The sequence below is a fragment of the Condylura cristata genome, unplaced genomic scaffold (assembly GCF_000260355.1).
Source record: "Condylura cristata isolate star-nosed mole 26May11 unplaced genomic scaffold, ConCri1.0 scaffold00034, whole genome shotgun sequence".
In the NCBI taxonomy this organism is placed as follows: Eukaryota; Metazoa; Chordata; class Mammalia; order Eulipotyphla; family Talpidae; genus Condylura; species Condylura cristata.
In genome coordinates this window covers 5,298,875-5,324,467 of record NW_004567135.1, presented here as the reverse complement: position 1 = coordinate 5,324,467, position 25,593 = coordinate 5,298,875, and the positions used below count along the sequence as shown (strand labels likewise).

Below are 25,593 nucleotides of genomic sequence, written 5' to 3'. Positions count from 1 at the left end.
CCGGGAGGCCGCGCGGCCGTCCAGATGGGAAGGGTCCACGCGGCCGGGCCGCGCCTTGTGGGGCCTGGCTCGTCCGCCCTGCCCTTTCCGAGTGTGGCCCGACCCCTCTGGTCCTCAAAGGCTGGATAGGTTGGATTTCGAGGTTGAAACTCTCGGATTGGAGGGGGCTGGGCGCCCAGCGTCGCCCACGTGTTGGCAGAGGAAGCCAGGGTGGTTGTTTTTTTAAAGGCCTTTTTCCCCTTAACGTTGGCCGAGTCCGAACTACATGCCAAGACTCGGTTCGTTCAAGGTGTTAGAAATGAGAAGGGGAGCAAGATTCTGCCAGCTACCATTTTGTTTGAATTTTGACAGTTCGGTGATAGGGTTCGCCGGTTTCAGGTAATTGCACGATTCCTGGGGGTGCTTGCAGACAACCCCGGAGGCCAGACTTGTGTTCTTTTTGTAGACCCCTATCAGGAAGAATACACGGGAGTTACTTGCTTTTCTAATGGATTTAGTTGCTGACTGTGCAACATTTTATGGCATTGCATTTGTTGAGCCCCAACCCTCTCTCACAAAGTTTTCCTCCTCTGTTACTAGTGGGAGATCAAGTTTTGTGTGTGTCTTGGACAATGTGGGGATTGAGGTGCCTTTGGACAGCTTTCACTGATGTAGCACTTGATGGTCCATTGCCCACTTTATGTAAATTGTCTCCTTTGATCCTCTGAGATACTGTAGGCAGAGCTTCAAGCTAAAGAATATGAAATCATTTGTTCAAGGTCACACTGCTTGCCAGTGCCAGAGTAAGGTCCAAATCTTTGAGACTCCTGGCTCTAATCAATTTGAAAATACCATGATTGGTTTCCTGTCGCCGGATGTTTAAGGTGCTGCCCAAAAGCTTCATCTGAAGTCAAGTATTTGGCCTGGATTTGCCATCTTGACAAGCTTTCTGTGGTCATTTATATCCTCTTTCTCCAAAACTTTTCTGGAATTTTGAGAAGTGGTAGAAATGATAGTAACCTGTCCTCCATAGAGTTTGGTGAAATCTGAACTAGTTGAAGGTATTTGCTCAGCCGTGTTCCTGCTGTGCTGCCATGCTTTCTTTCCCCCTTGAAAGTGCTCATCTCCCTTAATTTTGTTCCAAGAATCTTTTTAGCTTGTGTAGTATGTGATGAAGATACTGTGCTCTGTCTGAGCACAAGGTTTGATCTGACATTCTGCCCTAAAGGAGTTTGGGGTGTGTCAGATTTCTTTCCCCACTTTGAAACTGCGGATCACATTGACTTTGTTGGATGACCGATATTCTCAGATATTGCTGTATTAATGAGACTGGTGTTTTTTCAGTATACTTGATGCTTAATGTCTTTTAAAGATACATCTTAACATTTTGTTAGTGAATTGTAGTCTGCTTCTACCATTTAGGGAGATTTCCTTTTTCACTCTTTGCAGTGATACTAGTGTCCAGTGCAGTGATACTAGTGTCCATTATTGACCTTCAAGAACTGAAAGTGTCCCAGAGTTGACTACTGACTCTGCTCGCATCTGTAGGGAATCAAATGTGTTTGACACAGGTTAACATTTTTGTGAAACAAAAATGCTCAAAAATTGAAAATAGCACATAGCGACACAAGGCCTTTCATTTGCATGACACCAAATGCCATTATATGTGACTTCTTGGCTTCTTATTGGATTAAATTTATGGAAAGCACATGGTGCACTTGATTGTTTTCATACAGTGCTGACCTTTATAGTTACAAATACTTTAGGTGTTTGCCATTCCATGCTTACTGTTCACATTTCAGAGTAAGCTACCTGGGTTTGTTTATAATATGTGTTATATGCCTGCTAGCAGGGACGTGCTCAGAGCAAGAAGTAACTGCGTTGGTGTCGCTCCAGCAACCAAGGGTCGTGGTTAGAATGGTGTGCGTCGGGCACTTTTTTAAATATGATGATAGAGTCTGGGAAGGTACAGAAGAAGCAAAGCGGCATCTTGCTCAGGTTGTGCCCAGATGAAGTCGGACAGAAATGAGATCATGTAACTGAACTCAGTCGTGGCGGTGGTGGCGCCTTGTTCCCCCCTTACTCCCCCCCCAGCCAGTGTGCAGCACTGCCATATTTGCACCTCATGAAGCCTGTGGCATGACTGGACTCTAAACAGCACTGTCATTCTAGGGGTTCTGGTATCTTGGATGTATTAATTGCATTTATACAGTATTCTGGAAGGAAACGTGTTAATCGTTAATTCTTAGTTCTGAAGAATTTAGCAGGATTCACATCCCAGAAAGACACTTGACCCCTTTGCAGTGACTTTTCCCCCAATCTATTTCTTTGTTATTTGCCTCATCTAAACATTTTGTATATTTCATAAATGGATTTTTGTTCCTAGCTTCTTTCAAGGTTGATCTATATTATGGGGTGTTCATTTTTATTGCCAAATTTGTGGGCATTTGGATTCTTGACCAGTTTTTTGCTTCTGTGGCCGTACATAGATTTGTGTGCCCTTCAGGCTCTTATTCTATAGCTCAATACTCAAAAGAGTTGGGAACCCTACATGGTCAGTGGGATTTGGGCAAAATCTGAAATTAAAGGAACTTAATTTTTGACAAAGCTTCAATTTTTGAACTGCATAAATTCCCTTTCCTAAATAAAGAGATGCTAGTTTAAGAAAGATGGAGAAGTAGGGGGAACTATATTATAAAACAAATATTAAAACAAATGCTTAGAGAGCCTGAAGGTGTCTTCTGTTTTAAAGAACCAACAGCCAGTCTGTAGATTTTATCACTCCATTTATTACTAATAAAGTGGAATGATGATAGGCAAACATTCATAGAAAATAAAGGAGAACCTTTTACATGCTGTAAAGCCTTGGGTTTACTGCCGTTACTTTCCTGCTAGTGCAGTTAGCCTCACTTTATTCATCCTCTTAGTGATGTGAAGCACCACTTAGAACAGCAGTTCTCAACCAGGGCCGCTGTGTCTCACCCACCTAACAAAATAGGGCACGTTGGGCAGTGTCTGGCAGCGTTTTTGGTTGTCAGAGTGGCACTGAGGAGTTTGTTCCTGGCATCTGAACGAGAGGCTGGAGATACTGTTAAACATCCTGCCATGCACAGGACAAACCCACACCCAAGAGTTGCCCAGGCTAAAGTGTCAGGGGCACAGAATTGAGAAACTAATAGTTAAGCTTATTTATTAAGGCCACAGTATATTGTCTTATTTAAGGACTTGTAGACTTGACACTTTTAACTTGTTTGAGTATAGTAAGAGCTTCACCCGTACCAAGTACTTGTTTAATAATTTAACACTGTAAATGAGGCAGCTGGCATTTAGAGACTTTGCTAAAATACCTGAAAGGGAAGGGTCCCCCTCATATTCTCATGGATTTAGCTTCACACTATTGAAACACAGTTTTCTTGTTTTATGAGGTGGTTGATTTTAACTTAACCAGTTCACATTAAAGATTTAAATAAAATTAAGAATTGAACTAGTTCAGTCATTGTGGCAAAGGGTTGATTCACCTGAAACATTAAACACGCTTTACTTATAAAGAAGAGACGTTGAAATCCTGAACATGTAATGGATCTAAATCTTGGGGGAGCAAGGGCAATTTGAAAGAGGATTTCAGTATTATCTCTCAGTTATTGGAATAAAACAGAATGGAGCAAACATTGACATCCTCTTTATTTACTGATTTTTTTCCTTTTTAAGGACTAATCCCTTTAAGTCTACTGGTCTGTTGTGACTGAGTCATTGCTGCTGCTAGATGTAAACAAGCATGTGGGTGTAAGTTAAAGAGCTTGTGGAAATCTGTCTTTAAATGAAGGTTTGTCCTACAGCGATTCTCAACCAGGTTTTGGGGGGAGCACTGACAGAATCACAAGGGAAAGGGAGGTGTGTGATTTGAAAAGACTTTCTGAAACTAACAGCACTTTAATTCTTTTAGTCATGATGTTCATTATTTTGAAATTGAAATAACATTGTGATTTGTTTGTCAAAAGTCAAGGGGTAAAGGTTGAGAAACCTTCATTTAGAAAGTTGACTTTAGCCAAAATCAGACCAAAGGGCAAGTTAGTGCCAGATTCTTCTGTTTGCATATTTCATATGTGTATAGAACAGGAAGAGAAAGAATACTTTCTTATTCTTATGTTGAACATCACTGTCTTGACTGACACCAGTTTTATTTTCCCAGCCGCTGGACAGGTTAATATTGGGTATTAGCTTATGGTAGGAGGTTAAGGATCTCTAGCTAACAGCTAGCCCAAGACACTGTTTTTGAGTTAGAGAATAGATACAAGATTAAACTAAAATAAGCCTAACTCCACTGTAAGTGTTCTCCCTCAAAAGTACGCTTCATGCTTTATTCAAATTAAGTTACTAAATTTCTAGTAAGCCTTTGCATATTGGTGCTGAAAAACTCAGATCTTGGCATAACTTCTTTCTTCAAAGCAAAGGATAGATCCAACACAAAATCTGATTGATCCTAAGTGATACTCTGAGGGACACTTGAGTCTGGAAACTTCAGGGCCACCTTCTCTTGGTTACTGTAGTAAAAATTCATAGCAAACAAGTCATCTCCATTTTCTGAAAGTTGAATTTTAAAAGAAAGGTGGGTACCAGCTCAAAGAGCAACGTTCTGTTAAGCAAACAGTGCATCAGATTATAGATTCTTAGACCTCATGGTGAGTATTGGAACGTGGAGCTCATGTTGATGAAAACTGTGAAACTGATTTTTGCTAGAACAAAACTGCTTGCTTTTTTCTTACCATGTAGTGCCTGCTCATTCACTAGTATGGTAGTGCTTCAGCTCTTCCGTTACCTGCTCATTGGTGGCACCTCACAAGTTCTGAAGACTAGATAATGGGCCACAGCCAGCCTATTATATGGAGCCATTTTGAGATTCCTACAGATTTCGTAACTGGGGAGTATTTAAAATGTTGATTCTTACAGATTTCTTACTTTCCCTTTGTATGTTGTGTTCAAGTAGATCGTTGTTTATTATAGAGGGCAGATATCTGCTGTGTGTCTTTCTCTGGACAGTTACACACGACATTGAGAACACTTCATGGTGTGGCAGCCTGCTATACAACTAACATTCTTGGAGGCTAGGGCTCTGTGGGAAGAGCCTTAGGTTTGGCATCCAAAACCCTGATTTTTATTCTAGTTCTGCCATCTAATAGCTCTGTAACTTTAGGGTACTTGTTTAACTTTCTAAGACTTAGTTTTCTTCTCTCAAAATTGATGATAATGATTCCCACCTCATGGATAATTCACAAGTATCATCGGTCTTCAAAAATGTCATAAGAATATGTCATTGGGGGCCCTCCCTGGTGGCGCAGCGGGTTAAAGCACAGCACCAAGAAGCTAAAGCCACTTCCGCATGAGTTCGATCCCTGCCTGCCCCAGAGGTGACCACATGGCGTGGCAGACCTCTCCTGACCCACCCCCTGCTCCCCTCAGCAGTGTACTTCGTCGATCTGCCTATTCTGCTCCCCACTCTGTCTCTGGTAAATCCTCTCACCCTCTGCATCTCTGGCTTGTACCCCAGTTCTGTATGAATAAATACATAAATCTTTAAAAAAAAATGTCATTGGGGTGGGGTTTTTTTCTCTGTATCCCAGGAGCAACAAATGTAAGTTTACCTGTTTTAAACAGTAACAGTGACCAAATGTGAACTCTCAAAATAGACTATTAGACCACTCAAAATGAGTAGGTGTAGCAGAGAGTAAGGATTGCCCCCACCCCCCATATTCCTCAGGGAAGATAGTATTGGAAATTCTCCAGGGCCCTTTTTTATAAGCTTAGTGTAAAAAAGGGGGATAGCATAAAATGTATTCTGCAACTTATAAACATTTAGTGGCATGTACATTATCCAACTAAATACTTAACTGTTGATGAATAAACTTTCTCTTGCCTTTTTGAATCAGCAAAAAAGAAGAATAAGAAGGGGAAGACTGTCTCCCTAACACACTTTCTGGCTGAGGATGGAGGGACTGGTGGAGGAAGTACCTATGTTCCCAAACCAGTCAGCTGGGCTGATGAAACAGACGACCTGGAAGGAGATGGTAATTTTTCTTTTCCTTTTCCGTCATATTGGAATTTTGTTTTATTCTAAACAAAATCTCTGTTCTGTAATAGTTCATACTTGTGATCTGAAAAGAACTTACCCATTTTGTAGAACCTGAAATCTTAAAATTTTAGGTTTAGGATATGAGTTATAAGACTGAAGTGATTTGGAAGAGTTGAGTGTTAGTTCTGGCATGGTCACCTTTATTTTTGCCCCTAAAAGCTTTTATTGTAGACTGGAGAATGTATTATCTTTCATGATCTAGTTTCATGATGAGAAATTTATATAGATAAGTGTTAATATCTAAAGTTTAAATACATAGACTTTGCTTAAGGGTGGGATTTATTGATTCATTCTTTCCCATGAAGGAAGTGTTATGTCCAGTAGAAAAGGACTATAAAAATTGTTTATAAGTACATTTGGAATAAGAATTCGGATTTCCTTTTCTGAAGAATGGGTAGGGACCTTACAGGAATGTTAAAAAGATAGATAGGGGCCTCCCTGGTGGTGCAAGGGGCTAAGTCCCAGCACTATTGAGTTCCATCCCCAGCCAGGTTGCTGACCTCTCCTGTCTCCCTGCTGTTCCCCTCCGTGGTATATCTCATTCAGTCTGCCTGTTCTGCTCCCCACTCTGTCTCTGGTGAATCCTCTCTTCTCTGCACCTGTGGCCTGTACCCCAGTTCTATGTGCATAAATAAATCTTTTTTAGAAAAATAAAATGCGATATAAAGTATCTGATATATAGTGACATTTACAAAAAAGTGTTTTGTGGGTGATAGCCTCCCATCTCTTTGCTGCATGGGGAATAAAAGTTACCATGGGTTTGTTAAAAAAAAAAACCTGGTGTACCAGAAAAGGGGGTTGAGGTGATAAGTTATAGGGGCTTTGGTATTGGGCGTGATGTGATAATATTTGTAGAGTTGTGAGCCTGTAGCCCTAAAGCATACAGTGTTGTAAATCAATGTTACCTCAATAAAAATAACTTTAAAAACAAAAAAATTTGGTCCTTGAAAGGTCTTGAAGTGCTTCAAAACAGAGATGGTGAATACTGAGTCTGTTGCTTTGCTATTTTATAATCTTTCTGAAAAGTTGCCCCTACTACTGAACCCTCCCCCTTTTTATCTGTTTGTTTTTTTCTGCTAGAATTTAATACTTGGCTATTAGCATGAGTCTTACTCACTGTGGAAGTAAGGAGACTTTCTCTTATTGTGTCTACTTTTCTATGCTAGTTTCAACAACTTGGCACAGTAATGATGACGACGTGTATAGGGCACCTCCCATTGACCGTTCCATCCTGCCCACTGCTCCACGGGCTGCTCGGGAACCCAATATCGACCGGAGCCGTCTTCCCAAATCACCACCCTACACTGCTTTCCTGGGAAACCTACCCTATGATGTGACAGAAGACTCCATTAAGGATTTCTTTAGAGGATTAAATGTACGTATAAAGGTTTTAGGCATTTAACTAGGTATAGTGATGTGTTGGTTGTCACTGTCTCTGAAGTGTTTTTCTGTGTTGGAAAAGATTTTTGAAGTTGTAGGTAGACTTGAAAGAAGTATTTAGATCATTTGGCTGAGAATGTCGATACCAATCAGTTACCAAATTAAAAATACTTATATTGATGCAGAGAGAATCTCTTATAATGTCAGATTCCCAGTTAAATGATAAACAGTGGTAAAAAATATCACTGAACTCGGCCACTCTGTCAGTGACATTCAGGCTTTTTAACTTTGTAATATAAAAAATTAACCGAGCAAATGTGTGGTTTATATAACAGAAACATATTTGCTGATTTACTAAGGATTCAGTGAAGCTTGGTGCTACATTTAATGGAATACAGGGTGTTTGTTTATAAGTGCTAGTCTAGAGATACCAGAAGGGCAAAAAAAGTCAGTTTTTGCCACACTTGAGTTTAAAATCCTTTAGACAGAAAATGAAAGAACAGGTAAGTTTCTAATTCTTCCGGAGTTTTTCCTAGTCTTTGCCAATCAAAGAGTTTTTAAAGTGCCTTTTTGCTAAGAACCTGTCCCCTTTAATCTTGTTCCATCTTTTAACCACCAGCTTCTGCATTGACTTTTCTGATTTAATTTTTTGCTGCCACCTATACATCTTCTCCTTAGTATAACTATGTAAAATAACTAGAAGCTGATCTGAGTTTTATTTCATTCTAATTATCTTTCTTTGGAGAATATTGAATGACCGCTTATCTGTTGAGACTTTATACCTTTATGTTCTTAACTGTTCGTGAGTTTAATTAAAGTAGAATTTAACTCTACTATATAGTAGATTCTATGACCATTTATATGTCAGGAACCAGAATAAATTATCAAATCAGTGATGCCAAAGGTAAACTCCATTACATGCATAATACTGAAGGAAAAAAGTCGTGAATCAAAAGGATAAGAAGAGATGTGAAGTATATCAAAAAGATGACAGGAAAATAGTCCAAAATATTTGGGAACAGTTCTAAAATAGGAAATGCATGCCCTGTATGAAGAAAAACTGGTGCCATAGAATATTTTATGAAATTATTTGAGATGCTGAAGGCAAGAATCCTATAGGTTTAAAATCAGAAAACACAAGTTAACCTTACATTAAAACCTGGGATTCAGAAAGCAGAGCTTTGAGGCCTTAGCATCTGTGAATGAGAGTGGGGCAAAGGTCATGGGGCTCTCACAGCAGCATTTGACTCAGTTAAGCTATTGTTAGTATTTGAAGATAATAATACTATACAGGTAAGTAGTCTCCAAAAAAGACACTGTGTAGAACTGTTTGGCAAAAATGGAGTAAAATTTCTAAGAAACAAGAGTTGAAAGTAATTGGGAACCAGCTGAAATACAGGTCATTAATAGATCACTGATTGGGGGGCAAGCAGTTGCTCTTAGCATCTGCTCTTCATTGGCAAACAGCTTTGAAAGTAGGCGGTAACAAGAGCTACAAGGAATAAAAGGAACTCCAGGTCACGAGGGGTTTTGTTCTGCTGGAGAACCAAGCTCGTAGCATCCAAATTGAGAAAGTCTAACCAGCTGTATGGTGCAGTCTCTTCTATCCCTTCGCTCCAGTTTTTACACTGGAGAGAAGCAGGTCTTGTGTGTTAATTATTTCAGAAAAATTGATTGCATTTATAGTAAGCAAAAGGAAGAACTCAAATGAATTAGATAATTAAATTGGGAAATTTTTGTTTCTTTTCTTCAGATCAGCGCAGTTCGTTTACCACGTGAACTCACCAATCCAGATAGATTGAAAGGTTTTGGTTATGCTGAGTTTTCAGACCTGGATTCCTTGCTCAGTGCCTTGAGTCTCAATGAAGAGGTAAAGAAAATAAGGGTGGGAGCTAATAAATCTCATGTTTATTGACATGCATTTTAGATTGGGTCATCACTTTCTAAGATTCTTCCCATGGTTTATGAAGAAAATCCTGCACTAACAATGAAATACTCATATTCACTATCTAACAAGTCACACGTCAGCAAGTTTAGTAGGCCCCAATAATTTAAAAGGGTACTTAGTTGGAAAATGTGGATGAAACCCAGCATATCAAGGTAGATTGCAGCTTCAGTTGATGTGAAGTCGTTTTCTACTGTCTAGTACTTAAAAGCTTGCCTCATTGTTCATAGTTTTGCTTTTCCAAAATAATTTGACCTGACCAAGGCAAATAGGAAAAATCATATTGTTAATTGGTATTAAAAACCATCTCATTTTCAGGGAAGGAATGATGTTTTTGATAGTTATTTAATGGTGCTTTTTAATGATTTTAAGAGGGTTGAGAAGCATCACTAATGTCATAATACATGTTTCTAGAAGTCTTTTTTAAGATTTATGCATACAGAACTGGGTTGCAGGCCAGAGGAACAGGGGTGGTGAGAGGATTCACCAGAGACAGTGGGGAGCAGCGGGTGGGTCAGGAGAGTCTGCCGCACCATGTGGGCCTTCTGGCTAAGGATTGAACTCACGCTGTAATGTCAGCGTCGTGGCTGTGATAACTTCATAGTGCTGTGTTTTAACCCACTGTGACACCAGGGAGGACCCTAGTCCTGTTTCTTCAACATTACACATAGGTGTCTTCTTACCCAGAGAAACTATAGGTTCAGTAGGGACAGTAGTCAGCTGTTGACCCTGACAGGAAAATGAGGGGTTGTTATTTGAATGACCTGGTTTTTAAAGGGCTAACACCAAGCACAAGGATAGTCCAGCATTTTTACCTGAAAAATTTCCAAACCAGAAACTGCCTTTTTGGTTTCTTTGATCTCCACTGACTTTATAAATCAGACTAATTATATTTGGGAAGAAAGCCAACTTCAGAAACAACTTATTGTTGAGACACTGTATTGAAAATCATAATTCTATAATCCGTATCTGCCATGTGACACAATTAAAATCACCATCCTTTAAAATATTTTCCATGTCTTATAATCTGAAAATGTCCAAAATAAGAAAGGCTAAAATCTGTCATTTGCTGCATTAACTGTTGTATAAAATGTTATCATGGCCCAGTTTTAGGGTCTTACTTTGTATTTAGACTTTACTGTGAAATGAAAGGCCATCTTTAGTAGAATTAATTGGTTTCAAAAGAAATAGGTAATGATGGAGGGAAGTCAGGGTATCTCAGAGGAACTTAATTTACCCCGAGGTAATACAAAATGAAAGAACATGCCACAGTACACAGAAGCCATACTTTGCAGCTTTGCTGTGCGTGGTGGGCGCTCTGTAACACTTTGACTGATTTCCCTGGACCCAAATATGCCTTTAATTTCCTGGGAAATACTTTTGAGTTTATTACAGTGGGCACCTTACCATGGATAATAAAAAGTTTTTCTGTGAAATTTGCTTCATAAAAAATAGTAAAATACTTGACCAGATATTTACTTAGCCCCAACTTAAACTTGGTGATTCGGAGGGGTTACTCGGTTTTCAAATCTGTAATAAAGGATTCTTTAGCCAACGTACTGAAGCGCTGGCTAGATTACAGTGTTTTTCCTTTATCTTCCTTCCCCCAGTGCTTCTTCTATGCCCAGACGTTCAAGGTCACTCATGGGATTTGTGCATAATGGGGCAAAAGGTTGGTTAATATGGTCCTATGCTCTCAGTCTCTAGGTAACAGGAGAATTCGAGTGGACATTGCTGACCAAGCACAGGATAAAGGTAAGAAAGCTGGTAGGACTCCTGTTCTGTTACAGTCCTGCAGTGACAGAGCCAGAGGTAGCCTTTCCCAGAAAATGGTTGGTGTCGTCACACCAGTAGTAGTAGCTCTAGAGTGTAGACCTGTCTGGATCTAGAGCAACAGTTTTGCCCCACGGGAGGCAGGGACGGTCTGTCAGTGTTAGGAGACATTGTGGATTGTCAGAACTGTGCGGAGTACAACTGACCATCTGCCAGATAGATGCAATGTACAGGTTAGTCCAGTCTGCGTAGGATGGCCCCCCGCAACAAATAATTATCCAGCCCAGAATGTTTGTAGTGTGAGAATTGAGAATCCCTGATTAATTGGGAATTAAATTAGGTGCTTTGCAGCACATTGGACACAAGAAGGGCCTAATTTAAGTATTACGGGGCTTCTGGCTTATATGAAAGATGAGGAAGATAAACATTACGCCAGTGGGAACTTGATAACACTGAAATGAAAGAAATGTAATGTTTTGGGGAAGAGGTAGCTCTGTGCAAATGAGAAATCTCAGCAGAATTTTGTGTTATGTCTCTGTAGACAGGGATGACCGTTCTTTTGGCCGAGATAGAAATCGGGATTCTGACAAAACAGATACAGACTGGAGGGCCCGTCCTGCCACAGACAGCTTTGATGACTACCCACCTAGAAGAGGCGATGACAGCTTTGGAGACAGTAAGTTCATTTTTATCAAGTTTTTCTATGTCCTGAGGGCTTTGCTTACAGGACAAATGTATTGCTGTAGAGAATTACATCAGTAGACAGTGTTGTAAAAAAGACATTTTTAATATCCAAAATAATAAGTTCTAATTTTTTTGCCTTACCAAACAGAATAGAGCAGGCACTTCTCTCTGGAGATAATTGTATATGAACAAACCCAATATAATCTGCAAGGTCAGGTATGCTAAGATTGCTGGATTAAGAACAGTAATGCAAAAATTGGTGGCATTTTAGTAGCAAACAGTCAAATGTGGTTTGTTTTTTGTTATTTAAGAACCCTTTTTTAATATTTACTTTTACTTATGCATAGAACTGCAGTACAGGCCAGAGGATTCACCAGAGACAGAGCAGGGAGCAGAACAGGCAGATTAGCTGAAATAACACTTGCTGAGGGAAGCAGCGTAGAGACAGGAGAGGTCTGCTACGCCGTGTGGGTCAGCCCAGGGATTGAATTCATGCCACAGTGGCTTAATGCCTGAGCCACCCGGGAGGCCTGAGAAGACTTTTTAAATAACAGAAAATTCATTCATTTTAAGTGTCTACCATGTGCCAACTACAATTCTAAGTTCATGGTATATCAGTGAACAAAATAGACAAAATCCTGTTCTCATTAAGATGTTTTTTTAGTGGGGGCCCTCCCAGATGGCATAACAGGTTAAAAACATAGCACTGTGAATCGAGATGGGGGGGGGAAATGTGCAAAATGATGTAAAAATAAACTTTGTAATAAAATAAATTAATTAATTAATTAAAAATTTAAAAAAACATAGCACTATGAAGCTACCGCAGCCATTGCAGCATCAGTTCAACCCCTGGCCAGGACAGTGACCTACATGGCCCAACAGACCTCCCCTTTCCCACCCACTGCTCCCCCCTCCATCTCTAGTGAATCCTCTCACCTTCCTGCATCTCTGGCCTACACCTGAGTTCTCATATGCATAAGTAAAAACAAATTTTTTAAGGATTTATTCATACAAAATTGGGGTACAGGCCAGAGAAGCAGGGGTGGTGAGACGATTCACCAGAGACATAGTGGGGGCAGGCAGGCAAGACAGGAGAAGTCCACTGTGCCATGTGGGTCACCTCCCTGGTCAAGGATAGAACTTGGGCTGAAGTGGCTGCCACTAGCTTCACAATGCTACACTTCAACTGGTTGCGCCACCAGGGAGGTCCCAAGATGACTTTTTTGAAATGACTAGTAGTTGTCCATATAATGGAATGTTTTATATAATACATAAATAAATAAAATCGGGGAGTAATACTAAAAACCTATTTTGTTTGAAGGATAAAACAAAAATGTGTAAAAATTGAAAAGCAATATCCTGTTTTAGGTTATTTCCTTGTATAGTCTGTTAGTAGTGTCAGTAGTCCTAAAGCAATGTTACTAATAAACAGTTGTAAAAAAATATACTACCCCGGTAATTGTGGCAATAGGATGGGGGGACCTACCTGAAACCTTGAGTTTTTAAAGCCAGCAGGCGTGGCGTGAGTGAGCGAGCTCTGGCTGCCCAGACCTGCTGCGCTCATGGCCCCAGCATCAGCTCTGCCTCTATCAAGAGGTCCTGTCAAGCATTGGCCTGCTTGAAAAAGCATAAATAATGCTTGAAAATCTAAACACATGCTGTGTTTCCCGGGCAGATGTTGTCTTAGCAGCATACTCATGTCTGCTTTTCTGCACTCTATGTTTCTAACCAAATTAAATAAAATTTTTTATATATAATAAATATGTTTACTTATGGAAATAAAACTTGCCAGAAATTAAATGAGGGAATGAGTGGATGCATGGGAAAAATCCCATTTCCAAATTAAATCATTGTCTGAAAGAAAATCCTAGAAATAAGATTCCTTTTGATCTGCATTCCTATATGATTCGACTCATGGTTTTTTGTTTTTTTTTTTTTTTCTTTAATTAGTTCATGCTTGGAAAGTGAGATTTTTCACATAAAAACCTGGGTTCCCAGATTATCTCAAAAAAATTAAGCATATAGCCGGTCAGCTGGAGCTACTAAGTGCTGCCCTCCCCTTTTGCGCATGTCCTCTGCTGGCCAGGCGGCCACCTGCATGGCCATACACCTCCCACACATCAGCAGCTAGAGAGCATGGCTCCCATACGCATGCATGTGTGGAAAATGCGGTTTGTGGAGTGTTTTGTCGAGCACTGTACGTGAGCACACTTGGTAAATAAATTTCTCACTTCGTTTTTAATTGCCCTATGTGGGTGTCTTCTCATTTTTTTTTTAATCTACAGCTTACACACTCAGGGGTTTTTATGTTATGAGCTCTGTTGCACTGAATGTCCTTGTACATGTGTCTTTAAGTGGTCAGTTGTTACCTGAGGATATTTTCTAGAAATTAAATTGGTGGCTTAGAGTGTACATGATTTAAAACCTTTCAATACATAGTTCTGAAATCACTTTTCAGAGTGATTCTTAAACTCAGATGTCTAGGAATTGAGGCATTTCTGTAACTTTGCTGATAGGACATATCATTTATTTTAATCTTTGCCATTTAGATGGTAAAAAGTGTTGAGTGTTAATACTAGTTTCTGTTATTTAATAGACAACCCATTGTCATGTCAACAGTTCTCTCATTTTGTTTGCTTTTTAATATTTATGATGTGTGTGTGTTGTTTTCCTATGCTAAACACAGCAGTGACTGAACCCCCATAGACTATCATGTTTCTATCAGGGTGTCAAAGAAAAAGGAATGATGTTACCTGTTTCTTCTCTCTAGAGATTCGAGATCGTTATGATTCAGACCGATACGATGGGTATCGGGATGGGTACCGTGATGGGCCACGTCGGGATATGGATCGATACGGAGGCCGGGATCGTTATGACCGAGGCAGCAGAGATTACGATAGAGGTCATTTATAAAGCACAAATTCACATGCTTTCTTTTAAGATCTTTTTGCCTTTCTGTCCTCAAGTGTGATGGCATGATTTGGCGTGTGTTTGCAGGTTATGATTCCAGAATAGGCAGTGGCAGAAGAGCATTTGGTACTGGGTACCGTCGAGATGATGACTACAGAGGAGGTGGGGACCGCTTTGAAGGCAGATATGACAGACGAGATGATCGGTCATGGAGCTCCAGAGATGATTATTCTCAGGATGATTATAGGCGTGATGATAGAGGTAATCGTTTTCCCCTTTAAGTTGGCACAGATAGAAATTACACATTGTAAAGGATAAATCTGTGAAGTCAAGAAAGGTTGGTTAAGGATGACATCTAGAAATAAAGCAAGGTCTACTTCTAACCCACCTTAACATGATAGATTTTTCAGTAGAGAAGGAAAAAGGAGTTCCTAGCTATTCTTATGGTATGACCTCATTTAATAAATTAAGCTTTAAATAAGCAGTTTTATTTAAAGCTTTTTGCAAACATAAGAACCGACTTTCAGATTAAATGGCCTTGTAGTAAGCCCTTAGCATTGTGGAATCACAGACCAAGTGTTGGTAATTTCAGTCCTTTATACTACAGTTAATTTTGGTCATCGTTTTGACAGTCAAACTCTTTGTATCAGGGATAGGAGAGAGTTCATAACCTGCTAGCTTAAAACCTTTGTAGAGAGTATAGATCTCACCAAGCAGTACCTTTTTCTGTTTTGTAGATAACGTAGTAAAAGTTTAAAAAAAAAATGTTTGGGAAAGATAAATACTAAATAACAGCATAGTGGTATGAGAAGCTATTTTTATGTCCCCTGTAACTTGTGTGTGAATGAGATACCAGGGATTGATCCTGATTTTGAGCAAGTCTGACAACTTGGATCCACGAAGAAATCAGACTGTGGTCCTACAGTTCGTATTCAGATATGGAATCTGAATGCTGTGCCCTGTGAATCACCGTCAGATTTATATTACAAACAGAGGCAAAAGCGTAGGAACTAGAGTCATATCCTGGCATGTTACAAGCTGTGCTTTTAACCTACTGAAAATACCCATCAAGACCAAGTTTTATCTCAGTCAAAATTTCTTCTTGATAGTAATCATGATAAATGATTTATTTATAAATTTATAAGTAAATTGTATCATTATGCCCATTTAACTGTATCCCATAGTCTGGTACTACCACATTATGGCTGTGAAAGCAGAAGGATCGGTTGGGGGTTACTCAAGCTCCCCATTTTCCTATGATCCCAATTTCATTGCTGAGTTGATGAGGCCTCTAACCTGCGTCCCTCGCATTTCATAAGACCTGTGTCTGGAAATCTGGTTTTCAGGCATCAGCTTCTGAGGATTGTTAAAGGCTGTAACTTAGAGTTTTATTTAACTTAGGTCCCCCCCAAAGACCCAAACTGAATCTAAAGCCTCGGAGTACTCCTAAAGAAGATGATTCCTCTGCCAGCACCTCCCAGTCCAGTCGAGCAGCCTCAATCTTTGGAGGGGCAAAGCCTGTTGACACAGCAGCTAGAGAGCGTGAAGTAGAAGAGCGGCTCCAGAAGGAACAGGAAAAATTGCAGCGTCAGCTGGATGAGCCGAAGCCAGAACGACGGCCCCGAGAGAGGTGAGGTCATCTCAGTCACGGCTTCCCACCTGTGACTCTGTGGGTGTCACTTAAGACTGATCTGCTGGGGGTGCTACATACTCTACAGTTGTGGGACAGTTTTCACCCAGGGAGGGTTGTTCCTCGCAATTTTGAAAAGATTTACTGGGATACGCCTGCAACAAATGTGAATTGGCGGTAATGATGGTCTGTACCTGTTTGGCACTGCAAGAAAAAGAATCACTGCTCTCTAGGCTCTCACCTAGTTTGCAGAAATATGGCCAAACGCACCAAGAAGGTTGGGATCTTGGATAAATAACAAGGGAAAAAGAGGGTCAGAAGATATCTTGTGTATACCCACCGTGACCATACATTAAACAAGTGTGGCGAAATACATGGCATGGCCTTCACAGGGTCGGGTGGTTCAGGTGACCTTCACTGAGCTGGTTTGTATATTTCCATGATGAATTTTGTGACATCTTTTCTGTGTAGACACCCAAGCTGGCGAAGTGAAGAAACTCAGGAACGGGAACGGTCAAGGACAGGAAGTGAGTCATCACAGACTGGGGCCTCAGCCACATCCGGCAGAAGTAAGTCAGACCAGGGTGGGTATCGTGTTATTGCCCTTTTCCATAACTTCTCCATAAAGAGTTAGTAGAAGCTGGAGGGTGATCAACCCAGTCATGGGCTGTTTGTTGGGGTTAGCATGTCGGGCCAGATCTGACTCTGCGATCTGTTCCAAAAAGCCTCAGGAGGGGCCAGAAGACACTTAGGGTCTGTCTGTGCGTTATCTCCCACTAGGAGAGGGCTTGAAGGCTAGGCTTGCGGTTTTGTCTGTATTCAGTGTGGTCATGGTCCCACGGGCGCTCGAGCTACTGCCCGCCGCTCTCGTGAGTTGCGTCCTGGACCACAGGCGCAGAGTGTCAGGCTCCTCCCCGTCTCGCTTCCACCTACTGAGTGGTCGCGTGCAGGTCTGGGGGGGATCACTCGGTTGTAGCTACCCTCCGTTCCTCCCCTCATTGTCATCCTGTTAAGATTTCTCCTCCTACTTTAGTTTGTGCTTGAGCATTCAGATCTTACCTCAAGGCTTGACGTAATTTGCTTCTGAAGGGAGGCGAGTAGGGGCCATATTTGCTTAATTTGTATGTCGGTTTTCCTAAGAGTGTGCATTTAAATGTAGAAGAAATTGGACAAAATAATTTCATTTTAGAAAAAAAAGAAGCAGCAGCATTTGCTTCATAAATGTAGTTATATGCTGGTATTGTGGTGTGTGGACATGTTTGAGTTGTTGAGTGGAAGTTGACCTGTGATTCTGCCAAATAAGGGCATTTTAACAATGGGAATGTAGAAAAGCTCCGGTCCTGAAATAGCATGGAGCACCTCTCAGTCAGTACCTCGGTAGTGGGAACAGATTGGTACGGCCATTCTGGAGAGCCATGGGACTTACCTGAGATAAATGAGGAAGAGAGTGTCACAGGGTGGGAGGTAATAGAAGAGCTGAAAAGAGAAAATACACGGGACAGATTTTTTAAATTAAATGAAAAGAAAATAATTTTTGCCTGGTCTAATTTGAATATGTTTAAAAGAAGAGCTGTAACTAAAATAGAGAACACTTCTCAGGAAAGGGTCAAATGGCTACCCTTAGAGGTTCCTATTCTCTCAAACCAGTAAAACATTTTCTCAAAATGGCTTTGTGAAACCACTGGTTGAGGGATAGTTGCATCTTTGGGGAGCCAACGTAGGTTCTGGCTTTAAGGCGATGGTTAAAAAAAAAAAACAACGATTAAAATTGGATGTAGGCCATTTTCTTAACCTGTTGGAAGCCTAACTGATGCTTGCACAATATTCCTTTTTTAATGTAATTTGGGCTTCACAGATGCACGAAGGAGAGAGAGTGAGAAATCTCTAGAAAATGAAACACTCAATAAGGAGGAAGATTGTCACTCTCCAACTTCTAAGCCTCCCAAACCTGAACAGCCTCTAAAGGTAATGCCAGCCCCTCCGCCAAAGGAGAATGCTTGGGTGAAGCGAAGTTCTAACCCTCCTGCCCGGTCTCAGAGCTCAGACACAGAGCAGCAGTCCCCCACAAGGTGAGTCAGCTTGGAAGCAGCACTTGCTAGCTCTGTAACGTCTTGACTGTTGTGACGTTTGTGGAACATGCCCTGCCGGTTAATGGCAGGTTGTCATCTCTTGGTTCACATTCAGTCAGGGGCTAGTGGAGTCTGCTCATACAAGCCACGTGTTTGCTTGGCTGGAGTTTGACAGGTGACTGGCATAGCTTGGATGACTTGAATGTGCCTAGGAGCATTTCATCACAGAAATTTGCAAACTTTATAAACCAGAACCCAGTACTACCATTGAGCATGGCCTTGGGGGTCATTTCACTTGCCTAAACCTTAGGGTCCTGCCCTCATTTGTAAAATAGAGTAATAACCTGTGTGATTGATGAGTCTAAATGGCATAGCAGTGGATGAGTGAAGATAAGTGATAGCTGTCTTTGTGGCTTTCCGCCAATGTTAACGTTCCACAATATTCGTGTGTATTTTTGGCTTTCTGAAGCTTGTGTTGTACTTGGAGAATGTTTCTTAGCGTTCCTTCCTGGGAGCAGCTGATGACTGTAATTACATATTTCCTTCTAGTGGTGGGGGAAAAGTAGTTCCCGCTCAGCCATCTGAGGACGGACCAGCAAGGAAAGGTAAGGCCAAAAGGGTGTGTTTGTCATTTAGATGGAGGTCTAAATGTAAAAGCCCTTAGAGCTCTATTTCACCTCAGCTTTTTGTTGCCAGTAGAGGGCAGGAGTGACCTCTGTGGAGGAGCCAGGAGCCCTGCCCTTTCCTGGTAGAACATTTCTTTGAAAGGGGGTGGGGGGGGAGCCTGAAGGAAGTGAGCATGCTTGGTCCAGATTATAAACGTCATCGTCGGAGGTCAAGGTCATCACACAGCACCATAGCCCTTATCCCTGCCTGCTCTCCATGGTGGGCGACCTGCTGGTGGATTGGGGTGGGTAGGTGGGGAGACAGCATGGGAAGGCAGGCTCAAGAAGGCAGTCTGGGTTAAGGGTGGGGTTGAACCTTCCTCTGCATGTGGACACACTTGTTTTTCAGTGTAAGGGAAACTAGGAGGAGGGGAGTGGTTTCGTTTACTTGCCTTCAGTTTATTTTTGTGTCTACCCCTAAGCAGATGAGAATAAAGTCGATGGCTTGAGTGCCCCCAAAGGCCAAAGCGGGAACTGCAGCCGTGGTCCAGGAGAAGGCGGGAACAAAGACCCCTGGAAGGAGTCGGACAAGTACGTGCACGCATCATCTTCCTCTAGTGCTAGCTGAACATCTCTGGCGTTAGAAGCTACTCGTTCTCTAGGCATTGCCAGTTGTCTTGTGCACAAACTAAAGTTTTCCAAAACAGGACACTGCCGTTCCGAGAATGTAGAAACCATAAATGCCCAGATAACAAGGGTCGTTGCCCGGAGGTGCCTACTTAGTGCCACTCAACTGTGTGTTTTGACTTCAGTTACTGGAACAGTGGTCTCTCTCAAAGATAGTTGTCTCTGCTTGTCTCTTGTCAGGAAAGATGGCAAAAAGGATCAAGACTCCCGATCTGCACCTGAGCCAAAGAAACCCGAAGAAAATCCAGCCTCCGTAAGTGTCAAAGATCATTCCTTTATGTTTGTTTGGAGCAGCAAACAGTGATTGGAAATAAGGTTGCTGTCTCGAAGGGCCTGTTTGTGCTCTTCACCAGTCTTGCTCTTCACACGACTTGCCCACAGGTATTGTCTGTGCCTCTACCCTACTGCTTCTCACTGACATATGCTAATGAGCAGGCACATGGGTGTGGCCTGTGTATTGGGTTGCTGGGAAAGTCGTGCCACATGTTGTTTTCAAAGAAAATAGTCAAGACTTTTGCAACTTGAGTTTGGATGTGGTATTATTCAGGGCTTGATTATCTTATCACTCTTGTCTGTTACAGAAATTCAGTTCTGCGAGCAAGTATGCTGCTCTCTCCGTTGATGGTGAAGATGAAAATGAGGGAGATTACACTGAATAGACCTCTACACCCTGTGCTTTCTCCTAGTCTCTCCACCCTGGAACATTCGAGAGCAAATGAAACCTCTATCCAGACAAGATAAAATAAAACTCACCATCTCCTGGAGACCTTTCTTAACTTTTTTTTAAAGAATGAGATTCTTTTGCATGCTGCTGCAGCCTTTAAAGTATTGGACTAACTGGAGGACTGCCGTTGTAGCCAGAGGGAGACCACGGCTTTTAACGGAAAAGCTGTGGCTCATGTTTGTGACGTGCAGTTACCCGTGTCGGTAGTGGTAGGGCCTCCGTCTGGAAAATGGCGGTGACGGTGGCGCAGTGTCTGGACTCTGGTGGGCAGTAGGAAAGGCAGAAGGAAGAGAGCGAGGTTTATACTTTTAATTCTTACTACACTATTGTGGCATATATGAATTCTCAAACATTATCTGAATAAATTTTCCATCCTTGGAAAGGTAGGTTTAGTCTCTGAAGTTGTCTCAGTCTCCAGGAGGCTGCCAGCTCCACCTCTTATTTAATTCTGAGTTACTGGGGCCAGCCTAGGGGGAATTCCTTAATTTTTACCCCCCAGGGGGGTAGCTGGGAGTAAGTCCACAGGCCACTAAAGAATAGGACTTGTTGGTGACCAAGTACGTAGGGAAATCATAGTTTGGAAAGCAGCTCTGAGGAGGTGATGAATTATTTTGCACCAGTAATAGGGGGAAAGGGGATGACCTCCAGTAAACACATGAATGATTGCTTCCTGGGACAGGAAGCACCGAGGGGTCATGGGAATTCCCGAGTCAAAATGTGTCCACCCTTCTTAGTTAAACACTGTTCTTTCTCAAAGTTCAGTTTTATCCAAATCCTGTTGAAATCTTGAAGCTTTAAAACTTTAGACTTGTCATCTTACCATCCTCGTGCTACTTGAACCTGTTACCCTCCCAGAAGTAGCTTCTAGTTGCCATAGCTGACCTCCCGTGGTCCAGCTCCGCTCCCTGGAAGTCCAGTGAGGAGTCACTGCTTTTCTCAAGGCAAATCTTGGCCCCTTTATGTCTGTTGGCTCTGACTCCTTCCCTCTGTCCATTCCTGCTGCTGCTTTGATCCCCTTCTAAACCTGCCTCACCACCTTGATTAGGTTTTGTTCGGGGAGGGGGAGGGTTGTTTTTGGGTGTTTGTTTTTTTTAATACACACTTCCTTCTCTCCACTGAAATCCCACACCAATGTTTGCGTTTATGTGGCGGCCTAGACCAATGTGTTGTGTTTTGTTCTGGGGTTTTTTTGTTTTTTTTTTTTTGTTTTCTGTTTTTTCCCCTGAAGTCTCCCTTGAGAAAACAAATGATAATGGAGAAAATATTTAACAAGGTCCTGGTTTCTCTGGAACACAGCAGCTTGACACACCTGCTTTTATGTGCTCGTGTGTGCTGTCAGCTGAGTAGGTGATGCCCTACGAGCACTGTTGGTACCTGAGAGCAGAGACCTCTCGGCCTCCTGTTTGCAATTCCTTCTCCCATCAGTCCTGGGCCAGGCTCTGTCCGGCCACGCAGGGCTATTGGCTTGAGTGCTGCAGCGGTAGACACACAAATCATCATTCAGTGAACATACAAGGTACAGCAAGTGAACTAACTTGAAATAATTGGCTTGGATTGACTAGTCGCTAGGAAAAGTGGCTTTTAGCGATACCCAAGATCGGATGAAAAGGTGTAGGGTTTACCCTTTGTGTCTACTTCCAAATAGTTGTATCCAGAAAAGCTGGTTTCCTCCCTCCCCGCCCCCTGTTAAGGCAAAGCAGGGATTTATGCCCCTCCTCAGTACCTGTAAAATTTGTACAAAAATATCTTCTATGAAAATGATTTGTAATCTGTAGACTTAATACCTGGGAGATGTCTTGAGATGTAAAATCCCATCCTTTGGGTTGTGGGGGGTTTTTTTGTTTGTTTTCTCCAAATAAATCTGATCTTTAAAGTTCATATTCTTAATGCTGATATTTGACACCTCGCCCACCCTGTGCTTTCCATTGGGCTCTTCCTTCACCCCCTGCTGCTTCCCCATCTCTTTGCCTCTCAAATTCTTTCTGGGCTTTGAGGCCAGTGCAGGCACCGAGCAGGCAGGATTGCCAGGGAAGCTGTGTCTGGACACCGGGAACTTGGGATCCGCCAGGTGCTGAGCACTAGTGAGGTTCCGCGGCTCACAGAAGCGGCGCGCTGGGGGCTGATCTTCCTGTCCTTCAGGCAGTGGCTGACCCCCCCCCCCCTCACCCTTTGGAAGCGGAAAGGGCCCTGCCGCCAGCCTGGCCCCAGAGGTAGGGCTCCCGCTAACAAGGCGACCCGGGTTGCAGCTGAGGCCGAGTGTCCCTTAGTCCCAGCTTAGTCGGGAATTTCCAAAAGGGACATGCTGATCATTGTGGCAGGGCAGGGAAGAGGTTAGGACCAGGCAGAGAACCTTTAAGGTCAGGGTGGAGGACAGAAAGCCCAGGCCTGTCCCATGCGAAAGCGGGGCTGGAGGGAGGGTTACCTTTCCTGGACAACCACAGCACTTGGTTGAAGTTTCTGTTAGGGTTGGGGGATCAAGGTTTGGTGGGGGTGAGGGCCCTCTCCAGTGGCGCCATGAGTTAAAGCACAGCACGGCAGCGAAGCTAGCCTAGCCTCTTCAGCACAAGTTTGATCCTGGCCAGGAGCTGACCCACATGGCACAGCGAACCTATCGTTTGTCTCCCCTCAGCAGGGAACTTCATCAATCCACCTGTTCTGCTCCCAACTCTGTCTCTGGTAAAGCCTCATGGCCCCAGTTCTATATGCATAAATAAATCTTTTAAAAAAGAAAAGAGCTTTCAGATGGGTTTAGGTAAGAAATGTGCCCTCCCCCGCCCCTTCCAGAAACCCACAGAGGTCACTCACTCGAGCTTTTGCTTCCAGCCACTTCCAGCCACTCCCCTCGTGCGTGCGTAGGTGATGATGCAGAGGAGAGATGCAGGAAGGTAACAGGAGGTCCGTGTTGGCTGTGTACAGAAAGGATAGGGAATAGGGACGTCACTGCACATCCCAAGAGGAGGCTTTCTACTCAAAAGGAGGTGTGTGCTTGTGTGTGACCAGCCCCACTCCCCATACCCAGTCATGGAAGCATGTGTAGCTTCTCTGCAGAGGGACCCCAGTACTGGTCAGCCCTGCCAAACTACTATAAACCTTTAAAGACCACATGGGTTCAGATTTGAGGTCCAACTCTGGAAAGGTGGACTTAGGCTGGGCCCTTGTGGGCCCCAGCCCCACAGCTTCTCCTGTACAAGTACCAGGCTGTGGTCCCAGCTGGTACTGAGGGGCCCCACGTCAAGTGCTAATCCAGTTCCCAGCATCTGGGAGCTCAGGAAACGGGCCAGCTTACACATCTGTTCCTGGGAAGCATTATTTCTCATATAAAATCTTGTTTCCTAGCAACTACTGAAGCCCCCAGGACCACCCGGGAAGGGAGGACTTACCCTTCCCTCACCCTCCCTCTTCACCGGGGTTTGTGGAGGCCAGCGGCTATGCTCCCGCCCAGCCGCAACCTCCGTTCGGACAATGCACCCTCTGTCCTCATCCCCGAGACCCGCCCCTGAAGTCCGCTCTGCCCCTTCCCCCACTTCCTGGTTCCCAGTGCCCAAACCCTCCATGAAGTTCCCCTGACCCAGTGCTCTGCCAGCCAGGTCAGCCCATGCCCTCAATGCCATCCCAAGGCTTCCCCACCCCAAGGCTCTGAGCACACTCGGTCACAGTCATGGGATCGCCCCAGGCCCAGAGAGAGGGGGTTCAGCCTTCAGTGCCACGATGGACGGCCCTCTGCATAATCAAGGTAAGGGGATTTGCATGGAGGGAGGGTCAGTGTGTCCCAGAAATTGCTTCTCCTTGATCAACACCCTGGCCTTCCCCTCTTCCCTTCTGAAGCTCCCCACACGCTCCAAACTGGTAAGCAAGATGCCTGGCTGGCCGGCCACCAGGACGCCTCCCGCATAACTTGTCACTGTCAACCTTTTCCTCAACTTCCCTCCTGCAGACTGCCCCACACCGGTCCCAATCTGGAGAGTGGGAATCAAGTCGGGGCGGGAAGTTCAGCTACTGTCCCCCAAATCCTTGGAACCTTAAAAGTTCCTCATGGGTGCAGCAGTACCAACGGGAGTGAGAGCTGGAGCCCTGCCCCTCTCTGGGACCCAGCCTAGGGCGTCTTTAAGTCTGGTCTCTTCTCTGGTACCTCTGAGAGACAGGAACTTGTCCTCTTGGCCAGCATCCCAGGACCTACCAAAATCCTAGTGGCTTCTGGGAAGGGGAAGAAGTTAAGAGATAGCTGTAGGCTCCAAAGAAAGGAGCCAATGTTTGTCTCTCGTGGGTCACAATTACACAATCAAATTTTGCCAAGATACACAGGATGATTCTCAGCCTTGCCCGGGGGGCTTCCCATCCAACCTCGGGGCCTCCCACCCAGCCCCCAGCCCCCAGGGCCCCCCTGCTCCAACCTCTGAGTCTGTCTACTTAACATCAGAGAGGCCAAAAGTAGTTAAAACCAAGGCGGGCGAGTCCAGTCACATCCACCCTCATCTCCGGGGACCCCCGACGTCACCAGGCCTGCTTCAAGCCTCTCCTCCCCCCCCTCCAGATTGGAATCAGGTGCTCCACCCCCTCATAATCAGAACCAGACTTCCCAGCTTCTGCCAAAGGCAAGATGAGTACTGAAAGGACCCGCGAGTGATGACACAGGACAGGGAGGGTCAGGGCGTCAGAGCCCGCTCCACGCAGCCGCTGCCGAGCACTGGGCCTAGGCACTGCGCCCCGGGCACTGGCGCCTCGAGCCACACCCCCCTCCCTCCACCCCCAGGTTTCATCATGGAAAATCCAGTGGGGAGGGCTCGGGAGGGGGGACGTCCAGGAAGTGCTCGCTGCTGAGGGCCAGGCAGTGTGAGAATGGGGACAGACCCTCCGCTCCTAAGGATGCCCCTTTCCCTGGCCCTGCCCGCCGCTCACCGCCACCTGCCCGGGGGCGGCACGTCTCCGGCCAGACCCCCGGCCCGTTGGCTCAAGGCCGTCCCAGACCCAGGCCCTGCGGACGGGGCTAGACCACAGAACGACCCCCATCGCCACTGGGCAGTGGGCTTGAGTTGCATGTGAGGAAGACTTTCCTAAATGGGCCCCTGGACGAGGGAATGAC

The 25,593-nt window shown here is 43.7% G+C and overlaps 1 protein-coding gene across 2 annotated transcripts in view; it reads left to right on the top strand.

The window, feature by feature from the left end:
- Nucleotides 1-22,391, top strand: part of EIF4B (eukaryotic translation initiation factor 4B) — a 23,059-nt gene extending 668 nt beyond the window's left edge. The window contains exons 2-15 of one of the 2 annotated variants that reach the window (XM_004692717.2): nucleotides 5,904-6,041; nucleotides 7,273-7,481; nucleotides 9,240-9,356; nucleotides 11,132-11,186; nucleotides 11,746-11,880; nucleotides 14,659-14,790; nucleotides 14,886-15,059; nucleotides 16,200-16,428; nucleotides 16,900-16,997; nucleotides 18,284-18,497; nucleotides 19,047-19,102; nucleotides 19,588-19,693; nucleotides 19,970-20,042; nucleotides 20,371-22,391. In XM_004692717.2, the coding sequence (XP_004692774.1) occupies nucleotides 5,904-6,041; nucleotides 7,273-7,481; nucleotides 9,240-9,356; nucleotides 11,132-11,186; nucleotides 11,746-11,880; nucleotides 14,659-14,790; nucleotides 14,886-15,059; nucleotides 16,200-16,428; nucleotides 16,900-16,997; nucleotides 18,284-18,497; nucleotides 19,047-19,102; nucleotides 19,588-19,693; nucleotides 19,970-20,042; nucleotides 20,371-20,448 (1,814 nt within the window). In that variant the 3' untranslated portion in view covers nucleotides 20,449-22,391. Of the gene's footprint in view, nucleotides 1-5,903; nucleotides 6,042-7,272; nucleotides 7,482-9,239; nucleotides 9,357-11,131; nucleotides 11,187-11,745; nucleotides 11,881-14,658; nucleotides 14,791-14,885; nucleotides 15,060-16,199; nucleotides 16,429-16,899; nucleotides 17,013-18,283; nucleotides 18,498-19,046; nucleotides 19,103-19,587; nucleotides 19,694-19,969; nucleotides 20,043-20,370 lie in introns of both variants that reach the window. The other variant, XM_004692716.2, reaches the window with a different exon arrangement.
- The last annotated feature ends 3,202 nt before the right edge of the window (nucleotides 22,392-25,593 follow it).